General features: G+C 39.2%; 1 protein-coding gene across 2 annotated transcripts in view; it reads right to left on the bottom strand.

Annotated features, from left to right (window-relative positions):
• Positions 1–14,813, bottom strand: part of PDE7B (phosphodiesterase 7B) — a 177,296-nt gene that overhangs the window by 13,777 nt on the left and 148,706 nt on the right. For both annotated transcript variants that reach the window (XM_074580653.1, XM_074580654.1), the window contains 5 exons: positions 8,857–9,008; positions 8,025–8,088; positions 6,253–6,348; positions 4,479–4,579; positions 2,779–2,910 (listed from right to left, as the gene is read on the bottom strand). In XM_074580653.1, coding sequence (XP_074436754.1) covers positions 2,779–2,910; positions 4,479–4,579; positions 6,253–6,348; positions 8,025–8,088; positions 8,857–9,008 — 545 coding nt within the window. The remainder of the gene's footprint in view (positions 1–2,778; positions 2,911–4,478; positions 4,580–6,252; positions 6,349–8,024; positions 8,089–8,856; positions 9,009–14,813) is intronic.

Here is a 14,813-nt window from a genome sequence, read left to right on the forward strand (position 1 = left end):
AAAAATAAAGTTTCTTTAAAAAAAAGAAAGCAGTATGACTTTTTCTGGTGTTAGTTTGGAGAATTACAAGGCAGGATTGTATCAGGCTAAACAACCTTGAACTGTATGCTGCTCACAGTCAAAAGAAGTAGAAATAATGTTGGATAAGCCAAATGTAGCAACCAGAATTTGAGTTAATTGCAACTTTTAAGACTACAGAGACCTAAGACAATGATTATCAAGCAAGAATGAAACTTTTTTTGCTGTTGTTTTAATGGCCAATGAAAGTTAGAAACTGAGTCTGCATCCTACAACAAGGAATGCTGTTCCACTCCTCACAGGAGACCGCGTGACCTCCGGGTCTCTACCGTCACCTTTTACACTCTCTCCTGTCCTTGTAATGCTAGAGACTTGAATGAGGCACTTTTATTTTTGTGGAAAATTATGGTGCCTCACATGCAACAGACTCTTCTGGAAATTACCCCGTATGTTACAAAAATTGCCTTGCATCATCAAATATGGGTTTAATTTGAAAATAAATATTAAAAACCTTCAGAAGCTGTCAAGCACTTTGCATCTTTGTCAAATACTAAATTACCTTGTTTTGCAAACCCTTTTTTCCCCCAGATAATTCAAATGTAAAGTTCTAATTTCAATTTACAAACAAGCAAGAGCAAAGAGACGCCATAAACAGATACCCCTTGGTCTCAGTTACTACTGTCTCAGTGACAGATGACTGCCAGCTATGTTAAAACTTACTTTTGCTTGATTATTTTACTGATTAGTCCCAGCAGTTCTGTGGCTCTGCTATTTAAAAACGAAAACCCTACAACTTTTTTTGTTTCAGTTTCAAGCACATGTTGAAGCACTAATCTTGAGAAAAGTATGATTTATTGTTTTAAAGACCATTTACTGAATCTAAATTTTTGACTAAAAATGTTTTCAACCAACCTTTTTTTTTCCCCCAGCATTGTTATTTTTATTGGCATCCATGTACTGTATACTACTAAAATCTTTGGAAACAATCTGGGATCAATTTCAGATAAAATAATGTAAGTCAAACGTGCCAAAGAATGTCCCTAAACAGGATACTTAAACATCACATTTGCTGTTGAAAGACTGTATTTTCTGTATTGTCACTGCCTTTTCTAACCAACATTTGAAAGTATATTCAAGCCCAGTTAGCTACACAGAAGCCACCTCTCCAAGATACTAACATTTTATTTTAGCTACTTTTCTTTCTGATTAGCCTGAATTTTCAGCCTAATTACATATTACTGTTTCCCACTATTAATTTGAGAAGGAGCTGTTTATACCTTTTCATAGGACCAGGGTTTTTGTGGAATGGCTCTACCCATTCCTCTTCAAAGGATCCTTAACATTACCTTCCCAAAGTCCCCTGGCTTAATCCCCCGGCTTTTCTCCCTCCCCACTCAACTGGCCTGACATTTAGAAAAGACTGGAGCAAAACACACCACACACATACGGGAGACCAGTCACCAAGTTTTAAGTGTCTGAGCATCACCGTGCCCTGGCTGGGGCTCCCACGGTCCAGCCTGTTCCTGTATCTCAGGGCAGGGCTGCTCCACCTTTACACAGTCCACTTCTTATGGGAAAAGCCAAATGTTGCTTGAGTGGGGTGAAAACAACAGAGAATCTCTTTTCAGTTAGTTAGCACATCACAGCAAACTCGCGGTTTGCTAAGTAGCATAGAAGGGTATACAGCTGTTAGTGAGTCTTCTTCAGTTAGATCCATTTTTAACTTGGGATATTCCTTTTCTAACACTTCACTACAAAGGCTGAAGTTGACTCTTCCAAAGGCTAGAAATCAATACCATCTCCATCTATTACCTATGAATTATGGTTACTGCAACCAAAATGATGATGGCATTGCTCCAGCGCATATATGTTAAGTATAATGTAAAGAATAGAGATGTGCATGCAAAGATTATACACACAGGACAGCTGTAGATAAAATCTAGAGCTAGTGTGATTTCCATAGGCCAAAACTACAAATATATTCAAAAAGGACCACAAAAATCAGGGCAGGATGGGTTCATTGGTAGTTATTGAACAAGAAGGTTTGTGTTTTTGTTTCAGGAACTCTTCTACTACCGCTTGCCAGAGCTGGGTGGACGTATACCAGGTGAAGGACAACTCTATACTTATCCCAGGCTTGTTTCTCTCTAAGATCTTTTACTGACTGCCCTCAGAAACAGGATACTGGTCTAGACAGCCTGTGGTGTGACCTACAGTGGCTGGTTTTAAGTTCTTTCTTTGTATCTCTAGGCACGTTTATGTAAATATCTACAACTGTTCCTTTGGTTTCCTCTATCTTTTATTTTTTTTTTAAATCACAGTATTCGTTAAGTGTTTAATTTTACTAGAGCCACATGAAGCAAAAGTTTCTTTTAATGCAACGCCAATTTAGAACATGCCTGCTGCTTACTTGCTCACTGAAGGAAGACGAAGTACAAATTGTCTCGCCGTGATTTAAAATCTCCTACCCACGGTTCCTTACCCCAGACGATCTACAGCAGAAATAACCCAGGCAACTGATTTGGCTTAAATGTCCTCAACAAAACCTGACATTTCCACCTTCTTTCTCACGTGTATAAGCTTTGCTGTAAGAAGAGACACCCAGTGATGAGCTTAACTGAAACTGTCCAGCCTCTAAAGTGCAGGTTGATTTGATCAACACCCCCCTGCTGCCAGATTTTGGCATTAAAGTTCACTGCAAATTGCTAAGACTATCCTTGACACCATTTTACATACTATCAACTTGATGAGCACTTTTACCTGGTACAGGCTGGCAAGGTGGTGTTTAGTTTTGATAAGAAAGGGTTGGTTGACCCCTGGATGATCCACGTCGTGAGCTGCAGCAGCTAGCAGTCCCAGCATGATGTCCGACGGGGTGAGGAAGTTGGCAAGCTGAATCACACACGTTAATCACAACATAACGTGAACAATAAAGACTTCTTTTTTTTTCCTTTTGGCAAATAAAGGAATCAGCTAACATCGTGGCATTGCTCAGTTTTGTAGGACAGTACGCAAATGTCAAATATAAAATAAATTTTGTGAATAAGGTTTTTAAGGTGACTGTTGAACAAACATCTATAAAGATATCAGACTATATACTCATATTTTATTACAGTTTGTACTTCTTATCTCTTTATCATTTATGGCAATTTAAGGATTGTTGGCATAGAAGTGCTTGAACTTAGTCTAAAAGATTCAGTTTTAAAAAGTAAATAAGTATGCTAGCAGGTTGGCATATGTTAGCATACATGATAAGGACTCTGCCTCACACAGTATTTAATAATACCGACAATACATCAGGTTCCATTTTTCTAGCACAGCACTGTGCTGCAAAATGCAGAGTTCATACACTTTTCAAATTTCAAACTTGGCTGTTAAATATCTCAGTTCAAATATAGGTATTTTATTAGTGAACGTAATTTACCTTTCTAACTTCAGACATCCAAATTTGAAAACCTGCCCAGATTTTTTTCTGCTATACAGCTTATCATTCAGAAGCAAATTTTGTTATCATTGGGAAAAAAAAAATTGAAGTCTTAGTATTTTCTGTTTCTGAGAGTGAGGTAGCTATTACCAGCCCGATGAGTCTGTACAGAGTACAGGTCTATGAGCTTAAAGAAGCATCGTGTGATGAGAAATAAAGAGCAGTATGGTGCAGATACTGGATATTGGCTGTCCTCTGCACTTTTTCACAGCGGGGACTTGCAGAGCTTGCAGGAGATGGAAATACAGGAAAGCTGAGGCCTGCTCCTGTCCTCACTTGCCATTACTATATTCTGGTCTAACAATTTGCTAATTCTAGCAGAACTTCCCTTAAGTCAAGCCAGGAAAGATTAGTTATATTCTTACACTGTGGCTCACCATGACAGTATGACAGTGCCTTCCAGTGTCACATAAAGCAACGTCACACTGTCATGGTTTGGGCCAGACTGGCCACCGAGATGTGCGACAGATGTCGTTGAGAGGGCTTGCTACAGCACTCAAAAGCTGCTGCTCACTCCTGCAGAGGACACCCATGCAACAGACCCAGTCAAAGGGAACGTTTTTCCCCTTTTCTGGTGTTGCACTGCCAAATTTGGCATTTTGAAATATTGAGGGGAGGGGCTTATGGCCTGAGATGACCGAGGCATGGGCATGCCCTGTCTTCTGGTGGCTTTGCTGGGAGGACTGCAGCCACTCGCAGATGGCTGGCACACACGGTCACACTAAAACTTGCCGGAACTCATAGGACAGTGCTTTGATACATCACCTGTGCGATGACAAGTGACTCCAGCAGCTTGTTTAAAGTGTCTGTAATCTGCAGCTGACCCTTGCTACTGCCTCACTGCTGACTTCAAGTACGCGCTCATTTTCCACTACCTAGAAATATTTTTTGCGTTTTTTTTTTTTTTTTTTCAGTGCTGGGAAAGAAAAATTGAGAATTATCTGAAAACAACATCAGTGTGAAAGGTTGTCATTACCTTGGGCTCCCTCAGATAGCAGTGCATAGCTTGTGTGACATCCGCAGCATGGACGGCGTTGTGGTACGGGTTTTGGCTATGGTAATCTTCTTGAACCATAACTGGGAACCAAAACAGAAAATAAAGATCCTTTTGTCTCTGAGTGCCATGGCCACAAGTGGGAACTGGATTTAAAATACAATTTGAGGTTTTACAGTCATCTGCCTAAGGAGTTTCTTCAAATATCTGGAGCTTACTTAGACTGCTGCTCTTATTGGGACACCTTTAGAGAAAAAATGCATGAAAGGATTTGTGAGGCCCAAGGGGATATACTGGGTCTAGTTCATAAATCAACTCTTTCTTGCCTTAGTGAAGGCTCTCATTCAGGAGTAAAATAAATAAGGAAGAGAGGCAAATTTATCCACAACGGAGTGTAATTATTTACGCTGCTGTCATAGGGGAGTAATGTCATTAAGGCAGTACCACCTATTTTTACAGCAGCAGGGAGTGAGGCCCTGATACCCCGGCATCATTTGTTATTTGAATGCCTAGAAATGGTCAAAGGCATTCCTACATCCTCCAGACAGAGAACCAAAAGATAAAGCATTGGATATTCGGAGCAAAATCTGTGATCATTTTAGTCACGTTGGTGAGCCCATTTTAAAATACCAGTCTTGTTTTAGTGCACAGGGCTGGAACTGGTCCAGCTGGAAGGCTGAGCAACAACCTTTCGACTCTCAGCTTTCACTCGCACAGGAAACGGTTGAGGTGTGTGCTTCACACTCATCTGTTCCTTGCAGCAGTGCCTGCACCATTAGGTGGTCTCAGGGTAACACCACGTGAAGAGTGGAAGCTGCACGTGATCTTGCCCAAGGCGCTCTCCTAGACACTATCAAATCAATCAAGCGGAAAGGTAATGGGCAAACTTCCCATGACACTCATCTCCAGCATGGGGAACGCCAAGGAAAGTCCTAGCTTTCCAGCTCCACCAGCATTTGAAGTTACAGTGGGTAATCCTTTAAACCCTGAATACCGCCAGCTCTAATTATCTGAGCGTCCACTTCACGACCGCCCGCAGGAGTCAGAAACGGCAGGGAGATTTTGTCTGTCTCCACACTGGAGGAATGCTTTCCAGAAGCGACAATTACACAGTCTTAAAGAAGAGACCTTGCCTTTGAAACTCCTTCTGACAGCCTAACAAACCGGCATTCAGCTGCACTCAAAACATGATGCAAAAAGTAATTGATTTTGGCCAATTTCTTCCTTTGGTTCGCTGACAGCATGGGGCTAATATTTCTGTTGGCAGTAACAGCAGCAGGGGCTTTCATCAACACTATTCAGCGCAGACAGCTTGATATAATTTGTTAAATTTTGCACATAAGCTTTTAACTGCCCTGGGTCTCAGTGGTCTATTAGTCACTAAAATAACGACACTGCACCACAATTGTGCTGTGCACGGGTAGGTTCTGCAATGTCTGTCTGTCTGTGTGGGCCTACTCGGCTGGCCACATCTCTGCATGGCATGCTTTTTTTAAAATCACCAGTGCAACTGAGCTACTGGGATGCTTCAGCCCAATGCAGAGCCTTTTGAAGTCCCTCCACTGACTTAACAGGTACCGAACCGAGTACCTGAGTGCCTGAAAATTGTATGCTAATATGTATCACAGAAAGGTTTTACTGAAGTATTTGCAACATCATGATTTTACACAGATATGCAGACGAAGCCAGTGCCTTCTCTGATGCCCTCCTTAAGCTGTAAACTGCATTTAAAGACGGCTTTGAGGTGAGCACTTACCTAAAAACCTGTGTAATGTAACCATATCTAACTGGAAATGGTGAATAAGTCCATGCACATTGAAGAGGTGACAAAGCAGTGTTACGAGACTGTTTCCTAAAAGCAGAAAAGAACAACTCTTACATTCCCTTAATAGGCAGTTACAAACCAAGCAAGACTAAAAATCTTTGTAATTTTCTAACTATTAGTCATCTCGTATCACCTTAGCTCCTATCATATGAGCTTAGATGACACCCATATACTCAAAAGTAGCTTATATAATTTACTGCTATATATAATCAAAGATTTGATGGTACAGCTGTACCAGTGGAGTGCCACTCTTGCGTCTAGATGCCATAAAGTCATGTTTGATGTTCCAGCATGACGCAGAAGGCCAATTGACACAGTTTTGACTGGAAATCTTTTGACAGGCCTTTTGGAGAACCACATCATTTTCATAATCCAAGTCTGCCTCCAGAAACCACAAAAAGGAGAATGGCTTTTCTGCCACTTCAGTTTGCCATACTGTACTAATTAATTAATTACTGAGAAATCAGCAGTTTGTAATTATTTTTTTAATTATTATTATTTTATTATTATTATTTATTTATTTATTTTTTTTATTTTACACATGGCTGTACAAACATGTAATTAACCCACATACCTAGCTCAGCTACAATTGCATCTCATAATGACAATGCAGACAGGAAACAATGAGTTGCAGTATTTACGGTCCCAAGTCCCACTGTAATGTTACGCTGGCCTTATTGTGAATCTAACACTGGGAACACTGGCAAAATCAAGCCTAACTGGTACTATACGATCAACTGTACCTACATCAGTATTTAAAAAAGTTTGCGCTGCATAATTCAGCAGAAATTATTCCAGAAAAGTGAGAAAAAAAACCCCAAACCCAACTAACACATACAATGTATAAACCATATTTGAAGGGAGTCTTTTCTTATTTAACGTAATGCAGGAAAGAAAATAAATTTATGTATGAAGAGGACATGGAAACTTATTTGGCTTTGACCACTGAGCAGGGGCGCAGAAAGGTAATTAAGAAGAATTATGCTTTTGCTTCCCTTGCCATTTGCAGTCCTTTCCACGCTTCGCTGCCAGTCACTCAGCTGAATTACCCTGTAAAACAATGTTTTTCTACACCTTCTGCCTCAGTCAAACCTAATTAGATTGGGGGTGAGGAATGAGGGATCTCACTCCTATGAGCAATACAGAAAGGAGAAATGTGTGATCGTGACCCTCTTCAGCAGTTACCTGATCAAGAGGTATTGCCTAGACATTGGAGGGCGTGTGGTGTTACAGGCATATATTTAGACAACACATTTAACAGATTTTTACTGTCTTAATGAATTTGCTAATTTTTGCTGCTGAACAGAAGCAAGGGTATCTCCAGTTAAAGGTATTTCCTGCTGATAGAAACTGACTGATTATGGAGGTCGGGACTTATCAACCAATGTACCTAATAGGTATATTTAAAGTGCCTTTGGAATTTCCCAGGTAAAGGAAGCTGAAACATCTTCTTGAAAAGGTGACCATAACAAATGGAGGAGATTAGATGAGTACAAAACCACACTTTAAACTTTATCCTATAGTTGTGAATGTTCTGGGAAAAGCCTGAAAGTGTTCAACGACAGGATTTTAAGAGAAGTTAACTGTGTCCAATTTGTCTTCAGTTATCTAAACTGGAAACGTTTAGCAATTAATTAATTAGGGATTTTAGAATAGTCAGGTATGAGAGATGCTAAAATAAAAACTTTTAAAAAACTACTTACCATTTGTCAAGCGGTCAAACAAGAAAATGTCAAAATCCCACATTCCCACTTTGGAGAGCATATGCTAGAAAAAACAAATATGAAAAGGCAAATGACTGGTGTGTCAAACTGTAAAGCAGATTTAAATTATTATTCCACATTAATCAATCACAGGATTGGTTGCTGCAGCTTTAAAATTTTGTTCGGGAAAGCTATAGATCATTTAGTCTATATTCAAACCAGTTCTGGATTCTTAATTACTTTCTAACACCTGGCATGTCATTTTCTCTTGCAGAGAATACAAATTGCCCAGGCACATAATCCCAACACCATGAGTTGTGCACATTTTGTTAGAAAATATCATTCAAAGCAAGTATAAGAGCTGCAAAATAAGATAATTATATTTTGAGTACTGTGAAGTTCTTTGCAGTGAGTGTTCCCTGTTTCCTAGACTTTGCCATTAGGGAGAGCTATTGTGGGTTGCCTAATAGCTGCTCCGTACCAGCTGTCTTTTTTCAAGCGGATGAACTAAATCCTGTGTTGAGGATGCACTTACTTAAATCAGTAACTCAGCCAGGGATCCTTCATCCCTTAATAAATGCAGATTATAATTTCAGTCGATAGAATCTGAAAAAGCTGCACAGATTTAGACGTGTTCTTGTTGCTTTGAGACTAAGCCTTTAAAGCTGTAACCATAAAAGAGGAACGGACAGTCTGTTTGCTGTGAGGCAGGCAAGTAACGGGGGTCATTTAAGAAAGATCAGCCAAACCTTTGTTTATCTGAACACTGAAACAAAACTGACACTCTCTGGAATATTATTAAAAGAAATGGAGATCTGGAGACCCATCTTACCCTTGCTTGTCCAAGGTAGTCCTCATCCAGTAGGTACAGAGAGGCTTGTGGTACAATTCCACGCAGTAACCGGGATGCATGGAAATACCTCTGGAAACTTAACAGTCTTTTCACTTTTTTCTTGGTGCCAATTTCCCCTGAGAGCGTAGTATCTGTGAAAAGCAATCAGTACAGAAACCATGAAATCCAAGATGAAGGATGACATTATCAATTATTCAATAAAAGAAATGGAAAAAAAAGTAAATAGCGATACAAAAATCATAAAGTTCATGCTTCTTGCCAATCCACATGAAGGAGCAGTATTCAAGTCCCTATACTTCAGCAGAATATATTTGTTTATTTCAGAAAGGAAATCCGTTCCACTAGAAAGAGTACTAATGTAGAACTTGGAAGACCTGACTTCAGCAGACTGCTTTCCACAGACTTTAATGTGATCCAGGAAAAGTCACTGGGGGGGGTGCGATATATCACCTAACTGTAGATGTCTAGAGGGAGCCTAAATGACCAGGCAGAGTTAGGTATGCGAAAGCTGCTCTTACTCTTCTGTGCCTCTGCCCCCTTGCTATACAACCCAAAATAGCATTACCTTGCTACCTCACAGGAGTGTCACTGGAATATATCAAAATTGCATAGCACTAGCATACAAGGTGACCTTGGATATAAAACCAAAAAAGTGACACCAAAGGAGACCTCGAAATACAGTTTGAAAGCACAAATGTATGACCCGCTTTTGGAAAATGAGAGAAAAGAGAGAAAGAAGTAAGAATAGGTTAATCATTCTAGTGTATTGTTTGCTGTCCTTCCTACATATTAAGGAAAATTATAAGTGAAAAAAATATTTTAGTTCTACAATCAGGAAAGCAAGCATATTCAGGCAATACACGCATTTCTGATTACACAACAGAATATGTTCTTTTCACTCAGTACCCAGAAAATTCTGATTCCCTAATGCTCTATTAGGAGATCTTCATATAGGGCTAAATGTGACACAAAAAACAAGGCAGTTTGTATACGGTGATTAAAACAGTAGTTAAGAGTAATTAAATTACCTTATTGTTAGTACGAATAATATGCAGGTTTTCTAAAACTGATAATGACTTAGGTAATTTTGTCTGAACTTTTACCAGAATCTCATCTACAGCTGTGATGGTTTCATTCTGCACTCTGATACAAGTTTTGGAAACCGTGAGGAGAGAAACTGGACAGTTATTTGAAGATAGTAAGATTCAACATGGTTTTATTCATAAGAGGAACCTTGTAAGAAACTGATTAAGCGCTCCTTTCAGACAACAGTAATGATTGCTTGAGGTAAGGAGCTGCACAGCAATTCACTGGATTTCAGGTTTAAATAAGAGCTCAGGAAAAACATCCATGGACTGAAGATGACTCTATTCTGGTATTTCTTTTTATGCAAAAACCCTGAGTGTTTGTTCTGCTGTGAAATTAAAATATGGCTTTGTATGCTGTTTTTATGAGTATTATTATTCTGAGAGGTTCTTCAGAGAAGTCATTAAGGTTTTTTGGATCATAGACGGTTCAGTATTTGATTCATCCAACAGCAGATGCGTGAGCACCTTCTGTAGCAAGTTTCTTCCTTAAGTAATTGAACAGCTATTGAGCATCACAAAGTCAGTATCAACAAAAAAAATACATACTTAGATACGAGTATCAATAATTAATATATTTTCTTACACATCTAAGTCTCACACTTCTCATGGGCAGCCCAAAGACCCCACCGAGTTTTAATAATATAGAAGCACAAAATAATTTTATTGCAACTTGACAAGCCATGTGTTTTCAAGAACGCAAACAGTAACAATGTCACTACTGTACCAGCCTGAAGGTTAGATTTTCATTTATGATGTGCCAGCACCTGCCTTAATTCTCTCACACATTTTAAAAGCTGGAACAATTTAATGGCACGTTGAAGGGGTGACTAACATAGGTGCTAACAGTTACCCTGTGACAACGACATGCGGAGGAACTGGTAGACTGGTTTCCGCATTTCTTTTGATTTATATAGTGCTGCTAAGAAGTGGCTGGCATTCAGTTTAATTCCTGGATAACGAAACACTCTTGAAATTAATTCATTTTTTAAACTTTTGTCAGCTGTTTCTCCACTTCCCAACTTTCCTAATTCCATCTTGCCCCCAAACTGTCACTGCTTTTGGGTAACAAGTTTAAAGTACGGAAAACTTCCCTTTTGCACATTAAAAATTAGTAGTTGCTCCAACTAATTTTTATCAAAGTTAATATCTGTTTTTTCAGTTAAAGACAGATGACTGAAATTACCACCTGTATTCCCTGAAACTGTCTTTAAAAGTCATGTGTAGAGCTGCTATGGATGATCTGAAGGCAAAGGTTTGGCGCGAGTCCCAACAAGCAGCTGTACATTGGACTACGAAGAAGCGGTTATTTTATCCTTGGGATGACCAGATTATTTCAGTAGCATAAATAATAGTTACCAAACCCCAGAACACCAGGTTGAAATAAATAATTTCTTATTGTGAAACGTATTTTCTGAATTGGACCATCAAACTTGTTGCCACTGCTTTGTCACATTGCTCCCCATGGCTGTCACAGGTCTCAACTGAAATTTAAGCATCGGCAGACTGCGCCTCTGAAACACGACTTGCTGCTTCGGATGAGCACTGTATTACAATATATTATGCGAACAAGACTACCCACAATAATCTGTTGCCTTGTATTTTCATTCATAATGAAAATACAAGTTCATAATACTGGTAAAGAACGGCAGGAAGAATATTTTCAAAATCGAGGTCTCGATGGAACATCCCAAATCGCTCTGCCGTCTATCCACAGGCAAACTCTGGATGTTGATTTAAAAAATATCATGTTAAAATCACATCCTTTGGGTCATTTCAGTAATAATTGATTTATCTATGAATCACAGGGCTTGCCAGATGATTGCTATGACTCTTAACAGGTTACTATGCCATCCGCAATAATGTACCTTACAATGATGGTGTCTTGCATAAAATTGGACTAAGGCTCTGCCCCTCTCCGAGCACAACACTCCTCAAAATATTATAATTTCGTCAGCATTTTCTCTTCCCTCTCACAAGATCAGTGTCAAACAAAACCGAAAAGCACAACCGTACGAAGTTGAGAGAAAAAGGATGATTAAAAAAGAAGAGCAAAAGGTGAAGCAGCTCAGAGCGAATGCTCAAGTTCTGTCCTCAGCTCAGCAGTTGCACCTGAATCTCCCAGCAGTGAAAAGCCTTTCCTCGTATATGGGATCCACCAGCTGACACAAAATCAAGATGCAGTTTTAGATTAAATTAAAGGTTTATGTGAATGACTCACAGTAATATGCTGAAATTCTTTATTGACAACTGTAAATTTCAATTTAAATTGTAAATATAAAATTTTGATAATGACACCTGATGTAAGTCATAGAATGACTCTGAAACATAAACAGTTATTGATAACTATTTCTAATTATCTTAAATTGAATTACAAGTAAATGAATCAAAAATATCATTGCAGATATCACTGAACTTCAATCATGGAACTATGGGTGCTAAAACATATGCTATATTATCTACTTAAAGAACACAAGCTGCAAGGCTCACATGGGAAGGATTTAGTAATTAGGTGCAATTTTGAAATGAACGTGAAAGACAAACAAGAATGTCTTTTGTTTATACACATAAAACGTCCCTTGAGAACTGTGTTTATCTTTAACCATTGAGGCAACCTCTGAAATTTTTTTTTACCTAAAGAACCATCACCTGTATGTCTTAAAACATGCCCATTCTCATAACCTGTGGAGTTACTGCCATTCTGAAATCCTGTGGAGTGGTTGGAGAGTCCCTTCCTTCTATACTGAACAAAATTATTGTATGTATTACCTACACACACCTACACATTTACAGAAGCAGCCATATAAGCATTCCTCACAAAGCTTAACTTCTGCCTTCAGAAACACAGGCGGCCCAAGCTCACGGCATATCTTCTGATGTGTTTCAGCTGGCGGCAAAAGTGGTTGTTTGTTTCCTTGGGCCATTTGATACCCACATCACGTAACACACACTATCAGACCATGGATGATGTCTGGATACTGCACATGGCCCTCAAGAGGTTAATAAGCTACAGGAATCAATGGTTGCCTTCTCTCTTCCTAACAAAGTTCCTCCAGTTACACAGATCTGCTCGCCTTAACATGATCTACGGCTCACAACCTCTGTTATTTCAGGGAAAGAGGTTTCCTGCACTAGGAACTGTCACCAGTTTTCTTTCAGATTTCTTTCACATTGCTGCGCCAGTGTGTGCCCACAGGCAGCGTGAATATAAAAATGAGGGAGGTTATGTTAACAATGGTTGAGTTAACATCCAGAAACGATCACATAAATCAAATTTGGACAAGGATGTACTTAACTCTGCACCAGACATTCATTACGTTGTTATTGTTCATTCAAAGTAAACAAACTCGGTTATGCATTCAAATAAGGCCTGTGAGTTTTCCTTCACAGTATCGCCTTTTTTTAATTTTATTGCACCTCAGTGTACAATAAAAACAGGTCACCCAGCAGCATGAGGGGATAACAACAGGTTTATTAATTTTCAAAAGCCAACTGATTCAGAAGCAGAAAATGGTTTTCCTCTTTTTTCCAAAAGGATGCAGAATAAACCCAACATATATAAATCAGGTCCTCAAGCACTTGCCTTTGACTCATACGATTTATAATACCCTTTCCCCTCTTCCGAGGACGGAAAGACATTCTGTACTCAGTCACTGCTCTATGACTGTATGCCTGAAGAGTCAGGCAGGATTGGGAAAAAAGAGCTGGAATATCTGGAAGATAAGGTGAGAGGATCAGACCATGAACTTATGGTGCAGACAGCCTGTAAACAGCGAGGACGCTGAGAAACAATTTGTCTCAGGTCCTATACGTTACGGAGGCAATTTCCTGCACTGGTTCTTGGTTTGACAGCTGATTAGAATGCTTTTATTTGAGAGCCCAAGAGATATGTAATTGACTTATGAGGAATAATCATTTGTCCATTTTTTTTGTGTGTCAAATCATGCCAGGCATTTAGATCACCTTCACCAAAGTCTCGTTTGGCATACTCATTGCATGACTTGGTTGCTAAATTTCTCTTACAAGGAAAAGTGCGTAGCACTGATGATAGGAAAAAAAAGTGCTGTGCCTTCTTAATATCTTCTTACATGATGGATTGATCATATTACCCAACAGCAGCATGAGCAGAGATAGCTGAACTGGTACAGGTAATCTAAAAGATAATTCCAAACTTAACATTTCAAATTTGAATTTTGGAGAAGGCACTGGTAAACCAGAAGAACAGATAAGCTCTTCTCTCTGCACTGTCAAGGCTTTCCCATTACCCTGCACCTTCAGAAAGAAAACACCGCAGTTTTGAAGAAAGGCCTGAGAATACGCACAAAGCACCAGAAACCCACGTAAAAGAACTGTTGCCTGAATGCTTTGTCTAGTGTAGCGGGACCAAGAAGCTCAGATGAATATCCCAGCTGTATTTCTCAATCACCTGCGGCTCGCATGAGAAACTGACAAAGAGGTTTGATTCAAAAATTGTAAGATTGTGCCAATCTTATCATCTGAATATACATCGGTCACCATAACTAAAACAACAGAGACGAACACCTTGCACTATATAATATCTACAGATAAACAAGTGTTGCCCTGAGATCTTGTAAATGCAGAAATCCTCATCAGACTTCCTCAAACTATATGAGAATCCAAAAAGGTTGTGTTATAAACATTTTGGTTTTGCTTGCTTCTCTAATGTATTAAAAAATTATTTGTTCTTTCACTTTTGATAAAATTCAAGTTTAGCAGTCAAGTGCTTTCTGTTAGCTGCCATTGTTCATATGGGTTACAATTGTATTATTTCTCTTTAAGTGGGCAAACATATTTTTTCAATTAGGAAGTGGCTGTGAGGAAGAGAAGGGG

The sequence above is a fragment of the Larus michahellis genome, chromosome 3 (assembly GCF_964199755.1).
Source record: "Larus michahellis chromosome 3, bLarMic1.1, whole genome shotgun sequence".
NCBI lineage: Eukaryota > Metazoa > Chordata > Aves > Charadriiformes > Laridae > Larus > Larus michahellis.